The sequence below is a fragment of the Puma concolor genome, chromosome C2 (genome assembly GCF_028749965.1).
Source record: "Puma concolor isolate L17-30 chromosome C2, mPumCon1.1.hap2, whole genome shotgun sequence".
NCBI classification, from domain to species: domain Eukaryota; kingdom Metazoa; phylum Chordata; class Mammalia; order Carnivora; family Felidae; genus Puma; species Puma concolor.
Window position 1 is genome coordinate 159,918,615 of NC_141675.1, and position 19,744 is coordinate 159,938,358.

At 48.6% G+C, this 19,744-nt stretch overlaps 2 protein-coding genes and 1 long non-coding RNA gene across 6 annotated transcripts in view; 1 reads left to right on the top strand and 2 right to left on the bottom strand.

Moving 5' to 3' along the window:
- Nucleotides 1-915: 915 nt before the first annotated feature.
- SPATC1L (spermatogenesis and centriole associated 1 like) lies at nt 916-15,047 on the bottom strand. Of its 2 annotated transcripts, XM_086676206.1 has the most exons (5): nt 14,674-15,047; nt 10,070-10,209; nt 9,859-9,979; nt 1,610-1,761; nt 916-1,479 (listed from the first exon to the last, which is right to left on the bottom strand). In XM_086676206.1, exons 1-5 carry the CDS (start codon nt 14,873-14,875, stop codon nt 1,153-1,155), a joined length of 942 nt encoding a protein of 313 aa, XP_086532332.1. In that variant the 5' UTR covers nt 14,876-15,047; the 3' UTR covers nt 916-1,152. The 2 variants fall into 2 exon arrangements, with proteins under 2 accessions (XP_086532332.1, XP_086532331.1); XM_086676205.1 differs by having other exon boundaries at nt 9,859-10,209; nt 14,674-15,044.
- The window catches only part of LSS (lanosterol synthase), a 46,132-nt gene continuing 36,473 nt past the window's right edge, over nt 10,086-19,744 (bottom strand). The window contains exon 23 of one of the 2 annotated variants that reach the window (XM_086676202.1): nt 10,086-10,209. The gene's annotated coding sequence lies outside the window, so the exon portion shown is untranslated. Of the gene's footprint in view, nt 10,210-18,626; nt 19,695-19,744 lie in introns of those variants that run through there. The other variant, XM_086676201.1, reaches the window with a different exon arrangement.
- On the top strand, nt 14,073-18,358 carry LOC147577683 (uncharacterized). Of its 2 annotated transcripts, none has more exons than XR_015240533.1 (4): nt 14,073-14,168; nt 14,890-15,105; nt 16,952-17,211; nt 18,064-18,358. It is a non-coding gene; the product is annotated as an uncharacterized LOC147577683 (long non-coding RNA). The 2 variants fall into 2 exon arrangements; XR_015240534.1 differs by having other exon boundaries at nt 16,952-17,187.

Consider the following 19,744-nt stretch of genomic DNA (forward strand, 5'->3'; position numbering starts at 1 on the left):
AAGCTAAAATTATGTCTGTCATAGGATGACCCTAATCCCCTCTGACCGCTGTCCTGAAGAGGAAATCAGGACACAGACATGCAAGGGGACAAGCATGTGAGGACCCAGGGAGAAGGCTGCACCCACACGGCCAGGAAAGGCCTCAGGAGGGACCAGCCCTGCCACCACCTGGACCTCAGGTGTCCAGCCTCCAGCACGAGGAGGAAATAAATGTGTGTTGTCCGAACGCCCCTGGTCTGTGGTGCTCGTTACAGTTGCCCAAGCTGTGCCCTAAGGTGCTGGACACCTGGGACACCAGAGGCTGTGAGGACCGAGGGACGGTCCTCACACCACCAGCAGAGAAGTGACCAGAGACCCTCTACTCACAGTCAAGGCCAGGAAGGTGCCAGCACCAGGCCCTGGTCCTCACGTGGGCCCAGAAGGTCACCTGTCCTGAAGACCCCAGGAGAGACAGGGAACTGATGGCTCCAGCAGGGGTCAAGGGGTGGGGTACATCAAATCATCCCAAATCAATAGCCTCCCAGGAATCCTCACAGGATGGGCCTGTGTGCATGGGCCTTATTCTCTATCCAACACGCTGCCGTCACCTTCTTGAAATTCCTACTTTTGAACAAGAGACCTGTGTTTTCACTTTTCACAGAGCTCTGCAGATTCTATTGCTGTCCCCCCAGCATCCGGATCCTTGCCTCAGCCTCTCCGTTTGGGGAAACCAGCCACTGGCCCTTTCAAGGGAGGAGACAGACCTCAGAGGATGGTAATGGGGTCATGGGGAAGGCCCTGAGGGCCGGAGGGTCTGGGAGCCTGGCCAGAGCCACAGCCCCCTGCCCTGGAGGCTCGGTCCTGGCTTCTTTCCACAAATACCAGCAGGCACCTCCTGCTACGCCCTCCACGCCTTCAAAGAGCCAAAGGTAAAGGTACACAGGAAAACAGATGATTTTAATAAAGTGCCACAGTGCCGCGCAGGGGTGGGCGGCGGGCGGGCCGGGTGCCCGGGGCGCGGCCCGGTTGGTGAGAGGTGCCTGTGGCCCCGGGCGCCCTGTCGGCAGACTGGGCCCCTGCCCTGGGCCGGAGGGGACACGCAGGAGGCACGTGGCCCCCGGGTTTGGAACAAACATGTTTATTGCAGGCAAGGCACGGCGGGTGCGGACGGGCTCACCAGGCGAAGAGCGGCTTGCGGTCCTCCTTGGAGAGCTCACACAGGCAGGTGAGCAGCAGCAGCGCGTCACCCAGGAACTTGGGGGGCACCACGTCGATGACCAGCTTGCGCAGCGCGGCCGGGCTGCTGTGCAGCGGGTCGGCGCGCAGGTCGGGCCGCTGCTTCAGGATGCCGTAGGTGTTGATGAGGAACTCGCTGAACACCGGGTGCACCTCACGGTTGTAACCCAGCCTCTCCAGGCGCGCGGTCAGCATCAGGTAGCGGTGTGTCAGCTCACGAAGCTTCTTCTCGTCCACCGACCCATCCAGGGACTTGATGGACGTCTGGGGGTGGTGGGGGTGGGCACAGCGCGGGCGTGGGTGGGGGCGACAGGGGCCCCAGGGCAGGGAGGGGTCCTCACAGCAGGGAGGGGACTCCAGGACAGGGAGGGGACCCTGGGGCGGAGAGGCACACCTGCTTGATCTTCTCAGGGATGTTGGACACGGTGAAGCCATACAGCCTGGTCACTCCCGGGAAGACATAGGCCAGGATGCGCCGGTCCAGCTGGAAGGCGATCTCCCCGACGATGCGCCCGTCCTTCGCAGCGCTGGAGAAGCCCTGGATCTCTGTGAGCAGCGGGGGCAGTGAGCCAGGCTGGGGGCTCCAGGACACGGACGGTCAGGGGCCACCCGCCTTCCTCCTGCCCGTGCCCCAGGATCTACTTTGAGAAAAGGACCAACCTAAACGCAGCTGCTGTAAGTTTGGGGTGAAGCCACTGGGGCCTGGGCGGGGCTTCCCAAAGGGGCCCAAGCATGATGAAGGCGCATGGCCTGCTCCTCCCCACTGCTGCATCCCCTGCCCTCCACTGTGAGGGCAAATACAAATGGAAAAGAAAACCTTGACTTTTCTGTCACCAAAAAGGAGAGAGACCTATTCTCTTTTCCCTCTTAGAGCAACCTGAGAAAGCTGTGATCCTGAGTCCTCTCTCTGTCCCTCTGAGATGGACAGAAATGTCTTTAAGAGCTTGTTTTACAGCCCAGGACTATTTGTATTGCCCCTCCCCCAGGGGATTCTGGCCAGGCACCTGGGTCAAGAGTAAGCCCTACCAGAAGGCCCACCCCTCTGACCAGGTGCGTCGGGAGAGGCTAGGTAGGCATGTCCCCTCATCTCCTGAGGGCGGGGTGCAGGTTGACTCGACAACACGTGTGTGACCCATGTGATTCAACATGTGTGTGCCCCGTGTGACTCGACAACACGTGTGCCCCATGTGACTCAACACACGTGATCCATGTGACTCGGCAACACACTGACCCATGTGACTCAACAACACACGTGATCCATGTGACTCGGCAACACGCTGACCCATGTGACTCAACAACACATGTGATCCATGTGACTCGACAACACGCGTGACCTATGTGACTCGACAACACGTGTGATCCATGTGACTCGACAACACGCGTGACCTATGTGACTCGACAACATGTGTGACCCATGTGACTCGACGACACGTGTGTAACTCATGTGACTCGACAACACATGTGTGCCCCATGTAACGGGTCCTGTCCGCCTGGCTGTCTTGGAAGCCTCTGCATCACAGGCTGGTTTAATGTTTACTTGATAATAAAACTCTTCCCTAAGTTTGTGGACAGGATTGCTAGGTGGGCAGGAGATCCTGTCTAACTGTCTTCCTGATGTTTCCAGGCCCAGCAGCCACCCTCCCCCGCCAACACCTGCTTCCAAATCTGCCCTCCTACAGCAGCCTCTGTTCATTGTGCAGCAGATAGGCGGCCACGCCTTCAAAACCCTGTGCTCTCTGAAAAACACCCTGCCAGTTACTACCGTTGGATGAATCTGACATGGAGAGACCCAAAGTGAGGGGGCCTGCGTCAGAGTCAGGCAGAGCCTCTGCGCTGGGGACCCTCCACCTGACCGGGGCCCCCAGACCCCTGCCGCTTCCACACTCTGCTCTTTCATCCCCACGAGAGACACTTAATAACAGAGCCATCCGTAGAGCCTTTCCTAGAGCCCCTGTGGCTTTTCCCAACCTGACCGCGATGCAGACCCTCCAGGGCGTTGACCGGGTGCAGCCCACGGGGCCCACCCAGCAGGCGGACAGCGCACGCACGGACTGGGTCCTGTTACCCGCACACAACTGCACCCTCCGGAGGCTCGGGCTCCAACACTCAGGACACCCCACACCAGCCCAGGGGAGCCTCCCGTGTGGCCATCTGAGCCGAGAGCGCTGCGGAGCCCCAGGACCAGCCATACCTGTGACCCGTACAGTTGGCCCCCTCCTGTGACTGTGTCCACATAACCGCTAGTCCCAGAAAGCTGCCAGGTCACTGCCACCACAGGAACACGGTAGCCCCTCCCAGCACATAACAGCCAGTCAGCACGGGCTTATCAGCTCCTTCCAGGACAGGCTGGACAGCCAGAGAGGACAGGCCGAGGGGGTAGGGGACTGTGCTTCCACTCCCTCAGCCGCACCTGCAGGCACTGAGCGGGGAGTCCATGACCAAGGCGCACGGGGCACAGTCCATGTGGCTCTGCAGGCGGGGGTGGGGAGAAGGAGGGGCCACAAGGGTGTGAATGCAGATGGCCCAGAGCCACATGTCCCCCAGCAGACCCCGCGAGGAAGGCCTCGGAGCTGTGGGGCCCTGGAGCCAAAGGATCACCGGGTGGGGAAAGTCGGATATGAGCTGAGACGGTGCAGGGCTCCAAGGGTCCAGGAGAAATGCTGGGGTGGAATGCCGGGGAAACGGGCCACAGAGGGTGTCGGAAAGTGATCTGGTGTCACTCAAGCAGCTGGAGCGGCAAGAGGGGCAGTGGCTCCCCACACATCTCTGGACCTCAGGAGGTGAGTGGGTGAGGGAGGTTCCTGGCAAGACGCCCCCTCCCAGGAGCACCACCTGATGGGGATTCGGAGCCCTCCGAGGCATCCTGGGGGGCGGCATCCGCTTTCTTTCCCCAGGAGCGTTTTCTGGTCCCTCTGGAACTTCATTCATCCTCACCATGATCCCAAAGGGGCCTCAGACCCCACTTACAGACAAAGGAACTGAGGCATATGGGGCCCAATGCTTCCCCGACCATTTAAAAATGTTTTTTATTCAGATACAATTCACATCCTATAAAACTGAGTCTCTCAAAGTACGCAGTTCAGATGTTTTTCTATATTCACAGTTGTACAGCCATCACCGCAATCAAATTCCAAAATATTTTCATCACCAAAGCGATACCCTGTACCCACTATCAGTCACACAGCGCTCTCCCCGCAGCCCCGCAGCTACCAAACTACTTCCTGTCCTTATGGATGTATCTATTCTGGACATTTCATGCAAGTGTAGCCACGCAGCAGGTGATCCTCGGGCTGGGCTGGCTTTCTCTCAGCTGTTTCCGAGGTGCCTCCACACTCCAGCAGGTGTCAGCACAGCATTCCTATCTGGGGCAGAACCAATCCCGTTGCGTGGATGGACCACATTCTGTTCATCCCTTTGTCTGTTGAGAGGCCTTTTCGCTATCATGGACAACGTTGCTATGAACATTCATATAAAAATTTTTGTGTGGGGGCGCTCAGTCAGCCAAGTGTCTGACTTCAGCTCAGGTCATGATCTATCTCATCACTTGTGAGTTCGAGCCCCACATTGGACTCTCTGCTGTCAGGCAGAGCCCACTTCAGTTCCTGTCTCCCTCTCTCTCTGCCCCTCCCCAGTTCGTGCTTTGTCTCTGTCTCAAAAATAAATAAAAACATCAAAAAAAAATTTTTTTTAATTTTGTGTGGACAAATGTTTTCAGTTCTTTTAGATACATATACCCAGGAATGGAATCATTGGTAATTCTATGTGTAACTTTTGATGAAATGCCAAACTGCTTTCCACAGCGACAATGTACATGGGTTCCGATTGTCTCCCCATCCTCTCCAACACTTGTGCCGGTCCCTCATTTTTTATAGCCATCCTAGTAGACGTGAAGTGGTTTCTCATTGTGGTTTCATCAGTATTTGGCTGATGACTGAGGATTTGGAGCAACTTTTCATGTGCTTATTTGTCATCTATACGTCTTCTTTGGGGAAATATTCATTGTGTTTTGCCCATTTTTAATTAGATTGTCTTTTTACTGTGGAGTTGTAGAGAGTTCTTATATATCCTGGATACTAGCCCCTTATCATCTGATTGACAAATATTTTCTCCCACTCTGTAGGCTCAGTTCACTTTCTTGAAATGTGTTCCTCTGAAATACAAAAGTTTTGGGGCGCCTGGGTGGCTCAGTTGGTTGAGCATTCAAATTCAGCTTAAGTCATGATCTCATGGTTCATGAGTTTGAGCCCCGTGTCGGGCTCTGTGCTAACAGCTCAGAGACTGCTTCAGATCCTCTGTCCCTCTCCCTCTCCCTCTGCTCCTCCCCTGCTCGTTCACTACCTCTCTCAAAAATAAATAAACATTAAAAAAAAAAAAAAGATTCTCCTTCCGCCCCTCTCCCCTGTTCATGGACTTTCTCTCTTTCTAAAATAAAAAATCAATAAATACAAAAATTTTTACTTTTGATACAACCCAATACATAAACTTTTCCTTTTGTTGCTAATGCTTTTGGTGTCACATCTGAAAATCTATTGCCAAATCCGAGGTCATGAGATTTTTCTCTGTGTTTTCTTCTAAGTGTTATATGGCTTTAGCTCTTTTAGATTTTTTTAGGTCTTTGATACATTTTGAGTTAATTTTCACATGGGGTGTGAGGTCCAGCTCATTCTTGTACATGTTTGTCCACTTGTCCCAACATCATTTGTTGCAAAGACAAGTCTCTCTCTGCTGACACAAGTCTTGGTGTCCATGTTGCACATTAAACCTGTAAATGCCTGGGCTTATTTCTGGAACCTCAATTCTACTTTGCTGATCTCTGTACGTCTGTCTTATGACCACCACACTGCCTGGATTCCTGTAGCTTTACAGTAAGTTTTGGAATTGCGAAGTGTAGGTCCTCCAATTTTGCTCTCCTTTCTCAAGATTGTGTTGCCTGTTCTGGGTCCCTTACATTTCCACCTGAATTTCAGGAGGAGTTTGTCAATTTATGCAGGGAAGCCAGCTGGGATTGTGATGGGAATCACATTGAATCTGCAGGTCAACTTGGGGAGTGCTGCCATCGTAATGATGTAAAGCCTTCTGGTCCCCGAACATGAGATGTTTTTCCACTTATTCAGGCCTTCTTTATTTTATTGCCACAGTGCACTGTAGTCTTTAGTGTTCTCCTTCCCTAATCACTTTGCGAGGCTGCATAAGTACCCAAGAGTTCGAGCTGAAAACCAGATTGACTGCACAGCAGTTTGTCAGGGCAGATGAGGGCCATGAAGCTCAGAGTGCAAATTTCCCCTTCTATATTCATACACTTCTCTAATCAGGAATCAGTCTCTCTTACCATCCTGTTCTGTCTTTAAAGCATAAATTGGATGGAAGAAGTGATATATACCTGAGATGTTCTAGCAATCATTTCTAGTCCAACCTTGGCCTTCCAAGATTCAGCCAAAATCTATTCTTCACAGAAAAAAGTCAACAATATTGATAAACCTGTAGCCAGACATATTAGGGGAAAAGAGAAAGAGGACAAAAATTACCACTATCAGAAATTAGAGATGGTCTCACCGCAGATCCTACAGATGTTAAAAGGATAATAATGGAATACTAGAAACAATTTTATGCTAATAAATTTGACAGCTTAGATGAAATGGATTAATTCCTTAAAAAACACAAAAGCTCACTATCGCGAGTGAATTGCCAAAGCTCCCTAAGAAGAAATAGATCATTTGAATAGCTGTATATCGACAAGGAAACTGAACTTGTGGCAGGGGAAATATTCCTACAAAGAAAATTAAAGACTTGGGTGGATTCAGTGGTGACTTGTACCAAACATCTAAGGAATAAATGATACCAATTCTACATAAACTCCTCTACATAGTTAAAGAGAATGGAGTACTTTCCACCTCATTCATCGAAGTCAACATTAACCTGGTACCAAAACCAGAAAATGACATGAAAAGAAAACTATAGACCAATATCATAGACAGCAAAAATTCTCAACAAAATTTAGGAAATTAAATCCAACAATACAAAAAAGTATAATACGTCACAACCAAGTAAGGTTTATCTCAGGAATGTGAGGTTGGTTTACAATTCAAAAATCAATCAATGTAATTAACCATATTAGCTGAAACAGACTACAAATAAAAACCAAATGTTCATCTCAGTAGATGCAGAAAAAGCATTTCACAAAATCCAATATCCATTCATTATAAGAAAACTAGGAATTAAAGGGAACTTCCTCAACCTGATAAAAGTCATCTACAAAGACCTGAGCTAACATCATACTTAACAATAACAGACTGAATGCTTCCTAAATTAGGAAAAGATAAAAAAGAAAAAGTCCACTGTCACCATTTCTTGCCAATGCAAGAAGATAAGAAAAATAAAAGGAATACAAACTAGAAATGAAAAAATAAATTTGTCTTTATTTGCAAATGACACAATCATATATCCTAAGGAATCTACAAAAAGCTACTAGAACAGTGGTGCCTGGGTGACTCAGTCAGTTAGCGTCCAACTTTGGCACAGGTCATGATCTGCTGGCTTGTGAGTTCAGGCTCCGCATCAAGCTCTGCACTGGCAGTGTGGAGCCTGCTTGGGATTCTCTCTCTCTCTCTCTCTCTCTCTCTCTCTCTCTTTCTCTGCCCCTCCCAAATTTGTAAGCTCTGTCTCTCTCAAAATAAATAAACTTAAAGAAATCTACTAGAACAAATGAGTTCAGGAGGCGCCTGGATGGCTCAATAGATTAAGCCTCTGACTTCAACTCAGGTCATGATCTCACATTTCATGATTCATGCCCAATATTGGGCTCTGCACTGACAGCACAGATTCTCTGTCTGCCTCCCTCTTCTCCCTGCTCCCTGACACTCTGCCTCAAAAATAATAAATAAAAACATTTTAAAAAATAAGTGAGTTCAGTAAGGTTGCAAGATACAACATTTTTATTTTTCAGGGTTCTCCAGAGAAATAGAAACAGAACCAACAGGGTGTGTGTGTGTGTGTGTGTGTGTGTGTGTGTGTGTGTGTGTGTGTGTGCGTGTGTGTGTGCGCGTGTGTGTGTAGGAAATTGGCCCACATGATTATGGAGACTAACAAGTCTCAAGATCTGCAAGGTGAGTTAGCAAGCCAGAGATCCAGGGAGACTGAAAATGTTGTTCTAGCCTGCCTTTAAAGGTCTGAGAACCAAGAGAACCAATGGTGTGGTTTCAGTCCAGAGCACTGCAGGCTTGAAACTCAAGAACATGTTTCAGTTCAAGGCATGTTTCAGGTCCAAAGGCAACCAGGCAGGAGGAATTTTCTCTTCCTTGGGGTAGGATCAACCTTTTTGTCCTATTCAGGCCTTGAAGTGATGGGATGAAGCCCACCCACACTGAGAGGGCAATGTGCTTACTCAGTCTATTAAATGTTCAACTCATCCAGAAACACTCTCACAGAAACACCCAGAATGTTTGACCAATTATCTGGGTAGTTCTTTTCATGGCCCAGTCAAGTCGACAAATAAAATTAAGGATCACAGGAGTAAATACACAAAAATCAACTGTGTTACTATATACTAGAAATGAGCAATCAGAAATTGATAATGATAAAGGCAATACTATTTCCTATAGTATCAAAAATGCAAAAATACAAAGAATTAATTTATCAAAATGTGCAAGATCTATACATAGAAGACTATAAACACTGTTGAAAGAAATGTTTAAAGAACTACATAAATGGAGAGACACACAGCATTTACGGACCCAAAGGCTGAATATTATTATTAATAAATTGTTAATTTCCCTGAAAACTGACCTAATCAATCTGTAGATCCAGAGCAATCCCAATCAAACTCCTTGCAAGCTTTTGTGCGAAGTTGGACAAGTTGATTCTAAAACTCATGTGGAAATGCAAAGGACCTACAATAGCCAGGGCAACTTTGAAAATGGAGAACAAGACATTATATGAATGACGATCTTACTTTAAAGCTACAGTAATAGAGACCATATGTACTGGAATCAACACAGACAAATAACACAGCATGGCGGGGGGAAGGTGTCCAGAGATAAACTTATACATATATGAACAGTTGATTTTTGACAAAAGGGTCAAGGCAATTCAATGAAGAAAAAATAATCTTTCTAAACACTGGTGTTGGAAGAAGCCAACAAATGCAAATCTCATACCATGCACAAAAATTGACTTGAAATTGATCAGAAACCTAAATGTAAAATCTAAAGCCATAATACTTCTAGAAGAACACATAGGAAACAATCTTTGTGACCATGAGTTTGACAAAGATTTCTTAAATAGGACACAAAAAACATGAATTGTATAAAACAAAAAAAAAATCAATAAACTGGACTTTATCAAATTAAACAGTTTTGCTCTTTAAAGAACACTTATGCAACTGAAAGGCCAGAGAGTGGGAGACAACATTTGCAAGACACACACCCAGAAAAGGATTTGTATCCAGAATATATGTAGAACTCTGACAACTCGATCATAAGATAAGCAAGTCCATTTTTTTTAATAGGCAAAAAATGTCCACAGAAACAGCCCCAGACCCTGGCCTCCCAGCCACACTCTCCTCCCTCTGCAGGAAAATGGAGAAGCTGTGCCCAGCTGGTCACCCAGACTACTGCACCCTGGTGCCCGCCCCTGCCTGGGCCATACCGTTAAGGTAGTAGCTCCTTCTCGTCCTGTCCCCAGACGGCAGGCTGCTCTCTGAGAAGCACACTTTCTTGGGCCGGACCATCTCCCTGGGCTCCAGCAGGGTCTTGTCTGCCAGCGGGTCCTGCAAGGGGTTCAGGAGCGGGGACAGCTTCCTGTCAGTGCCTCGGGGTGCACGCAGCTCTGGGGGGCTGAGGAAAGCCTTGAAGGGCACCTGGGAGGAGGTGGCACAGCCAGGGGAGGCGTCATCCTCACTGGAGATGGGGGCATGTGAGCACAGCAGGTCCTCCAGGGAGGACGTCTGCAGCTGGGAGGGTGCATCAGGGACGCCACTGAACCTTCCAAAGTCTGCACCTGGGATGGGGAGGGAGGGCAGGTCAGGCTGTGTTCCTGAGACATCCCTAAGGAGGGAGAGAATACAGAAGAACATCCACATACCCAGCCTCAATCTGTGACACCCCACCCCGTGTTTCAGAGCCCTCCTCCTCCCTCTAGAGAATGTGACACTGTGGGTGCCCAGCCCACCTGAGGAAACCACCAGCCTCAAGTTTATGGGCATGGCAAGCACACGTGCCCCCGTGCGCTTCCCACCCACCTGGGAACCCACACACAATACAGAGGGACTTGCTTATGCTTTTAAATGTACATAAATGATATCATCCTATACATGTTTTATCCTGCAAAATACCTTTTTGCTGCAGCATTTTTTTGGGAATTCATCCATATTGAATCATTGGGTAGCTTACCTGATACATTTAACCATTTTTTGGCACACATGGGCATGCATGCATGCACGCATGTGAGCGTGCACGTGCGCGTGCACACACGCACACACACACACACACACACACACAGCAATTTTCATATCCACTGCCCTGTTGATAAGCATGGGGATGATTCCTGTTTTCCTTGAAAAAGCAAAGCTATAATCAGCATTCCTTAATGTGCCTCCTTGCTCACAGTGGGCAAGGTGTGTGCTGTTTATACTGTCTACACTGGGCTCAGGTGTGTGCTGTTTAACCTCCTCTGTATTCTACATCAGTGGTCCCCCGGCAGAAAACAACACATGGCTTTTCCCTAATCCCCAGTGATAGTGAACATCATTTCATGTGCTCATCGGCCCCTCAGGTTTCCTTTCCGTGAATTTTCTTTGCCTTTTCTCTGCTTGTTTTTTGGGGGGGAGGGGTAGTCTTTAAAATTATTTGTAGCAGCTTTTTTTGTCTCCTGCATACTAATTCCTTGTTGATGAAAAGTGTTGTGTCTTCCGGTGGGTGCCTTGCTTAGGTCTGAATCTCTTTTATACTGACTCTCATGCAGAAGTTTTAAATTATAATGTAGTCAACTTTAACTTATCGATTCTTTTTGATTTATAAAATCCTTTCTTACCCTCATGTTATAATCTTGTTCTCCTGGCAATAAGGTAAATACATACTTGAGAAATAGTGTGTTTTAAGAGCTATCATGAAAAATTATATCCTAAAAGGTGCCTCCTCAGGAACCAACTGATCTATCTCCAGCAATGATTTCTCAGAAAAAAATGTTCAAAAAAAGACATCCATTAGGATGTGTCTTGCCTCCTGTTGCTCATGTGGCCAGGAGAAAATTGCATTTCCTCAGAAGTAAAAGCATTCTCCCAAGTAACGATCACATCGAGGAAGAAATAATAATAAAAAACAATCATTATTGATAATGAAAATCAGAACATTATATATTAAGACATCAGTACGTTTAAGACTGTATTTGGATTGAAATTAGTAATTTAAATGCTTCAATTACTTTTTAAAAATCATCTCGGGGCGCCTGGGTGGCTCAGTCGGTTAAGCCTCCGACTTCGGCTCAGGTCATGATCTCGCGGTCCGTGAGTTCGAGCCCCGTGTCGGGCTCTGTGCTGACAGCTCAGAGCCTGGAGCCTGTTTCAGATTCTGTGTCTCCCTCTCTCTCTCTGACCCTCCCCCGTTCATGCTCTGTCTCTCTCTGTCTCAAAAATAAATAAACGTTAAAAAATTAATAAATAAATAAATAAATAAATAAATAAATAAATAAATAAAAATCATCTCAAAATTAAACATTCAAATCAAGATATGAAGAGGAGCTCTTAAGAAAACAATGAACACGACCGCGAAATACACCGCAGACAGTTCTGTGAAAGTCTACAAGACCATGAAACTGTGGAAAACTACCTTAGGGAAACAGAAAACATGAAGAAATAAAATTGGAAATGAGAAAAGCAACATAAGAAAGACCAGGAAGAGGTCTGAGTTACAAGCAACCATTATACACAACTGCATCGTCACTAAGATTTCAGTAACAGGAGAACTCTTGCGGGAAATTATTTTTAAATGACTCAGTAAGAAGTAGAAAAACTAAATGGACCAGTAAGCAAAGAAGAAAAATCTAGAAGTTATTATAAAACAATTATGCTCTGAGGGCTGCAGGCCTGGGGGCCTAGTGGTAAATTCTTTCAGGCTCCAAATGATTCTGAATCCCTATATTACATAAATAAGGTTAGAACACTGAAAAAAATTAAAAGATGCTTCTTGATTGAGATTATAACTGGTCACAAGTCTGGTATCAAATCCCCAAACAGAGATCCCACAGAAAGAAGACCAAAGCCCAGATCCAGGTAGGAACAGAGTCCCCAGATCCTGAGCAAAGACCCATCCTAGCGAACACCAGGACAGACAACAGGAGCCTGGGGCCTCCCGATGGAGCAGGCCAAGGGCAGGAGCTGAGGGCACCCTACCAAGGCCAAACAAGGTCATGGAAACTGAACAAAACAAGCTGTTTCTCAATTTTTCTTGTTCTTTAAAAAGAAGGACTAGAAGGGTCCTCCCAGCACCTAGCCTGCATGCCCCTCCACCCCCAGGCCCAACTGCCACCAGAGCCAGGGTTCTGGGAATACCAAGGGCAAAGACAAAGGCAAAATTAACAAGTATACACACTGTCGATCTCATTTAAATCATTTGCACGCAGTGCGGTTGTAGACTCAGAAAACAGACCAAACTAACAAGTGTAGCACACAGGGCACACAGGCAGCTGAGGAAGAGGCTGGTGTGCGAGCCTAGCCACTGTGCGTGGTCCTGTGGGTCAGGAGGGCACTGGAAGGGTGCAGAGGACACAGCAGCATCTATTTCAACAGCACAGGGCCTTTGACCCAAGGATTTCCCGGCCGTTACCCCAATGGCAGGTGGCAGGGGGCTGGAGGGCACCGCCTGGCCTGGCGCCGGGCTGCTGTTGTGGGGAACCCCTGCCCTCCACCCCGAGAGTCGCTCCAGCGCTGGAGTGCAGGCCCTGGATCTAGAAAAGAGGACCTCCAGGTGACAAAAGTAAGGTGGACGGAAGGGGCAAAGTATAGAACAGTTCAACCGTGTTTAGGGGAACCCAGAAGATCCCCCGATGTGCACATGAATATCCACCACAAATTTCAGACAGAAACCCAAGAAAATGTTGACAGTGGCTCCCTTTGGGAGCAGAGCCAGGAGCACGAGCTTGGCCTTGTAGGTTACATCCTCTTGGGGTATTTATAAGTTTGCCAGGAGCTCCTGTTGTTGAATAAGAAAGCAGGTTTTTAAAGCACATCCTGCGTTGAAGGCAGATGTTAAGGGCCCGTGGGAAACATGAGCCATTGCTGGTGGCAGTTCCCTTCTGTTCACAAATGTCTGCTGCTGTGTTAAGAGTCGTTCCAAACTCCAGTCCCCAAAGAAGGCTGAGGGTTGTGGCCAGGCCCGAAGGCAGTGTCCCAGAGCCCCGGGCATGGGGGTGGCCCCTCCCTGAGGATGATCAGCCATGCTGACGTTGGCCCACGCCCTGCAGCAAGGGCTCCAGGCCTCCGTGTGGAAGGCTTGGTGGTGTTGGGCTGGCCCAGGGGACTGGAGCTCCTGCTAAGACTGGTGTCTAGCAAAAGTCTGGGATTGCTAGGGGTGACCCACAGGCAGGGGTGCTGGTTGTGGTCCCAGAGACTCTGCCCTGACCTAGGCCCTGACCAGGGTCTCTCCAGGAGCAGCCCGACCCTTGTGAGTCCGCACCTCTACTAACCAGGCATGGGAGGGAAGGTGAGAGAGGGAGGGCCCCAGCATTCCTGCCAGTACTGACACAGGGTGGCTCTGAGCCCTCAGAGGTGGCCCCAGCCTGACCCAGTTCTCAGGACAAAGGACAATGAAGTCACACTGGGTTTGATTCTTGGCAGTAATCACAGCACCTATGAGGCTTGGTGACAAGTGCCTTTTGCAGCCACTGCACAATGCATCCCTGGTGGCCCAAGAAGGCAGCACTGACCCTCTGTGGGATGTCACACAGGTGACAAGTCCTGGGAGGTCAGTCCCTCTTCAGCAAGTTTCTGGTGACAAGCATGTGCCTTGGCCTCTGGTGGGAATTCAGAACCGGTGGGGATAGGGTTTTCTCCAGCTGCCCCTTGGGGCGTCATTGTCCTCTTTCTGCCATCCTCCACCCCCACCCTCTGCTTGTCCAAGCTCCCTCTTCAAGGTCCTCCTTGAGGCTGAAGGACCCCAAGGACATGTTTGCCCAAGGGGCTTTGCATCCATGAGCTCTGTGCAGGGGGCTGGTGAGTAGCCGCTAGTGAGGTGGGGGGCTAACCCCCACCCCATTTTCTAGATGTGGCTTCGTGGCCCAGAGGTCCTTACCTGAGGACACACAGGAGAATGGGGAACTGGGTCTTGGTTTACTCAGACCTCAGGGATGGGAAGGGGCCCGAGACCACCGGCATCACCGAACAAGGCCCCTGCCGGGGCACAACGGCCTCACCACGGCTCCTGGACCCCAGCAGCCAGCTGGGCCCTGCTGTCCTGCCTGTAGCCTCACCTGCGCTCCCGGGGGAGCTGTCCTCGGGGTAGGCGGGTGCCTTGGGGAAGAGCAGGTCCCGGCTCCCAAGGCTACAGCGCTCCTGGCAGCTCTCGCTGAGCAGACGCTTCAGCATCTGGTTCTCCTTCATGAGGCGCACCTGCTTCTTCAGGTCTGCATTCTCACTCATGAGCCTGTTCATCAGCTCACTCCCCTCGGCCATGGCCACGTCTTTAGGTGCTCACGTATGGGCTTGCAGCCCCATGGAGGTGGAAATCCAGTGCCGTAGACGCTCCAGAAACAGCCCTGGAGTTCCACCACTGCCTGGCCTTCCGCAGCCTTGTGATGTCGCCCTTAAAGAGCCAGTGCCACCCCGGCCGTTGCCCGTCCCACCTGCTGCACCCACAGACCTCGCCTGTGCCGGTGCCCACAGAGCGACACCTCCCACCAAGAGTGAGTGCCGAGAACACAGGGAACGGACAGGAGGAATGAGGACGGGTCTTGAGGGGAGGGCAGCCAGCTCAAGAGAGGAATGTTCCGGCACCTTCTAGCAACAGCCAGAGCACTGGGCTGAGGGGAGCATCAGGCCATCCACACCGTGTGGCATGTGCAGACCTCAGGGGGATTCTGCCTTTACTCCACCTGACTCATGGTGTCTCTGCCCATGAGTGGCTCCCCATTCTGGGGGGTAAGCGGGATCCCCCAGAACCGAGGCCGGTGTCTGGTGTGCAGACACGTATTAGGGTGCGCACCTGGGACACACACTTTAAGAAAAAGGGGCAGTGGGGCAGAGGGAGGGGAGCTCGGGTGCCCCCAACAGCCCACAAGCCCCGTGGACTCCAGGAGGGCTCTGATCTGAAGGGGCTGGCAGTTGGAGGCAGCCTGCTGACCACACTTCCCTCGTAAGAAGGGCTGGACTGTGAGCCCTGAGCGACCGGAACACTGACTGTTACTGGACCTAACTGAAGACTCCCCTCGACCGGGCACAAGGGCTGTGCGGACCAATCACACACAGACCTGTGCTTGTGGAGTCCTGCCAGGGTGCAGATTTTGGTCCTCGGGTAGTGGGACCACCACAAAGCCACCCCAACACCCGCTCTTCCAACTAACTACTGAGGGCAATAAATGCACTCAGCACTGTTTCCTGGCTCTGGAGTTCTTGGTTGTGCTTCTTGGCAGCCGTTGAGGCACCGGAGAGGTCATGTCCTGATCCTCTTGGGAAGGGATAGAGTCCAAACAAGGAACCAGCATATCCTCCATCCTTCAGCCCCAACATCCAGGGTTCCCCATGCCACATCAAGGGCACTCGGGGTACAGGTAGAACAAAGCCATTATTTTCCCCAGACTGCCAAGTTAGCATAAGGTTCCTTCAAGGAGAGAAAGCCTTGAGTCGGGTTTTGTGGAAAAGATTTTTTTTTCTTTTTTAAATTTTTAAATGCTTATTTATTTTTGAGAGAAAGAGAGTGTGAGTAGTAGAAGGGCAGAGAGAGAGAGGGAGACACAGAATCCAAAGCAGGCTCCAGGCTCTGAACTGTCAGCACAGAGTGTGATGCAGGGCTCAAACTCACAAACCGTGAGATCATGAGCCAAAGCCAGACGCTTAACCCAGGCACCCCTGGGAAAGAGGATTTCTAAGTCCCAAACGTACCTCATGCAACCTGAAACAGGCCCAGTGTCTGGACCCACAGCCTCTCACATCAGACAAGGACAGCGGGGACATGGGTAGTGCCCACTAAGCAAGGGTGTGCAGGAGCTCCCAGGACGGAGGATGGATGTCTCCCCTCGAAACCCCTAAGAGCAAGGCCCTGGGACATGAAAGCATCCCCCCTACACCATGGCATTTAAAATGCCATTTCTTACAACCCCTAGAAAACCCTATGGAAATCATATCCCCTCCAGCCACAGGACCATCACCCTCTGCCAATTTTCTGATCATGATGCACCATTCTTTTATCACTGGGTTCAACTTGCTAGTAGTCTGTTAAATATTTTCTGTATTTGTGTGGGGAAGTTGATCTGTATTTCCTTTTCCAGTAATGTCTTGATCTGGTTTTCTATCAAGGTCACACCCTCTCAAAGGAGTCGCAAAATGTTCTCTCCTCCTTGAATGTCTGGGTATTTGTGTTAGATTGTTATTTCTGTCTTAAATGATTGACAAAACTCACCAGGAAGCCATCTGAGACTAGAGCTTTCTTCTAGGAAAGTTTTAAATTTCAAATTAATTTCTAAAATAGATACAGGGTGATTTAAATTTCCCACTTCTTCTCAGGAACACCTATATAATAACCATGTCTTTCAGGGGATTTTTCCGTGTCTGCGCTGTGGAACACTGGCACTGAGCACCCCATGACATTCTCTCATTGTACTCTGTGGTCTCATGCCTCTGAGGACAGACCGCACGGCCACAGCAGAAAACCTAACGTGAACGTGGAGCAGCAGCGCCAGCAGGTGTGTGCAGCAGGACATAAGGATCAGCAAGCCAGGCACAGCAAGCCAGGCAGTGCGAGCAGTGGGATGCAGAGAGGCAGCAGCACGGTGAGCTCAAGCAGACCACGCCAGGTCAGTAGGCCTGGGGGTAACCAGGCTGGATACTGCCTGCTGTCTGCGGGACCTGTGGCAATGCACCTTTTTAATGCCTGCTGTAGGTGTCCTTTCTTTCTGGATCAGACCAGAGGCTTGTTAAGTTTCTCCAAGCATCAACTTCACTGATCTCCTCTGTTATGTTTCTTACAGCATTTGACTTGTGCTCTTTTATCTGGTATTTCCTTCCTTCTACTTACTCTGGTTTTAAGATTTTTTTTTAATTTTTTTTATTTTTGAGAGAGAGAGAGAGAGTGTGAGTCAGGGAGGGGCACAGAGAGAGAGAGAGAGAGAGCATGAGCAGGGGAGGGGCAGAGAGAGAGGGAAGCACAATCTGAAGCATGCTCCAGGCTCTGAGCTGTCAAGACAGTCTGACGCAGGGCTCAAACCCATGAACTGGAGATCATGACCTGAGCCAAAGTCGGACGCTTAACCGACTGAGCCACCCAGGTGCCCCTGGTTTTAAAATTCTTAAGGTGGACATTTAAATCACAGATTTGAAACCTTATATAGTGTTAATATTTCAGCCTGTAACCATTTCTATGACCACTGCTTTAGATACATCCCACAAATTTCGATGTCATTTTTTTCACTTAGCTTGAAATATTTTATTTCCCTTGTACTTTCATTTATTGATCATTGGCTATTTAGAAGTATAATGCTTAATTTCCAGATATTTGGGATTTTCTCTTTTTTTCCCCCATCACAAATTATGCAGTCAAGTTTCCTACATTTGGGGAAATCGCAGGGGTCAGCACATTCGGAGTGCAATGGTAGCTCCCCTGCCAAGTATTCTTTTTGTCGCTGATTTTTAATTTCATTCCATTACAGTTGGAGAATACACTGTATGGCTTCAATCCTTCCAAATTTCCTCACCCCGCATGTGGTATTAGTGAATGATGGGTCATAAGCTCTTGAAAAAGAATGTTAGGTGAAGTGTTCCATAAATGTCCATCACTTCAAGTTGGCTCAAGATTTTGTCTACTCAGGATTGTTCCTGCTGAGACAATGTTAAAATCTCCCACTTTATCGGATTCCCTCTCCCTCTGCCCATTTTCGTTTTTCATATTCTGAAGCTGTTATTAGGGCATACGCATTACTGTTATTAAATGACTCTTCGCTTCTAGTACCATTCCTTTTCCTGAAACCTACCTTATATTAACAGAGTACTTTTCCTTATGATTAATGTTTTTTCATACAGTTTTCTAAACTAGTCCTTTTATCCTGTATTTTTGCATTTAAGATTTCTCACGGACAACACACGAGTCATGCTTTTTCATTCAATGTGACAGTTTCTGCTTTTAACTAGAGCACTTGGCCCTTCAATTAGTAAAATTACTTAAATGGTTGGTGCGGCAGTTTTCTAGGGCTACCTAACAAAACAGCAGACTGGGTGGCTTTAACAACAGAAATTTATTTTCTTACAGTTCTGAAAGCACAAAACCTGAGCATCAGGTGTGGGCAGAGTTCTGTCCTCACGTGGTCGTTCCTGTGTGTCCCCTCATCTCTTCTTAGGACACCAGTCCTATCAGATCAGAGCCACCCTGTGACTTCATTTAACCTTATTATCTTCTGAAAGGCCCCATATTCAAATTTAGGTCCTTTTCTTCCAAATGAATGTTGGGAGACACAATCCAGTCCACAAGAGTTAGGTTTATCACATTTTCTATCGTCCTGTCTGTTCTTCCTGTCTCCTTTGGGATTATTTTGTCCCCTTTATCAGTTGTCTAGCTATACCCCCTTTCTTTTTTTTAGTGGTTTACTCTGGGTTCACAATAGGTTCCTTTTACTTACAACAATCTGTGTCCTGGTAAATACTGTCACTTGGGGACGCAGCACTTGACACACAGGGGAGCCTTCTCGGCAGCATCTGAGCATCTGCCGTTGTCCTCCAGCACATTTCTTGTCCGTGTTCACATTCTTGTTTTTGCCTTTAAAAGTTAATTCTATTTTAAAGAGGTTTTTGTTTGTATGCTTGTTTTTAACAAAGGGGAAAAAGCCTTCTACACGTAACATTTCTGGCCCTCATTCTTTGGTGCAGATCAGTTTCCACCTGGTTGTCACTATCCTTGGGCCCAAACAACGTTTCTTGTAGGGCAAGGCTGCTGGAGAATTCCTTCAGTTTTGGTTTGTCCGGCAAGGGTCTACTTTGCCTTCACTTTCATTTTCTGTGAATAGAGAATTTTAAGCTGACCAGTTTTTCCCTTTTAATACTTTATAAAGACGTCATGCAGCACTGCCTTCTGGTTTGCATTTTACCTGATGAAAAGTCAGCTGTCCTTCCCTTTGTTCACCTGTATATAACATGTCTGTTTTTGATTGCTTTTAAGCCTTTATTCATCACTGGTTTTCATCAACTCATGATGTGCTCTGGAGGAGGTTTTGGTTTTGGCATGTTTCGTCTGTGTGATTGTTCTGTGTCTGCTGAGCATCACAGATCTATGGGTTTATATATTCCATATCTGGAAAAATTTCAGCCATGATTACTCAGATGTTTTTCTGCCTCCCTCCC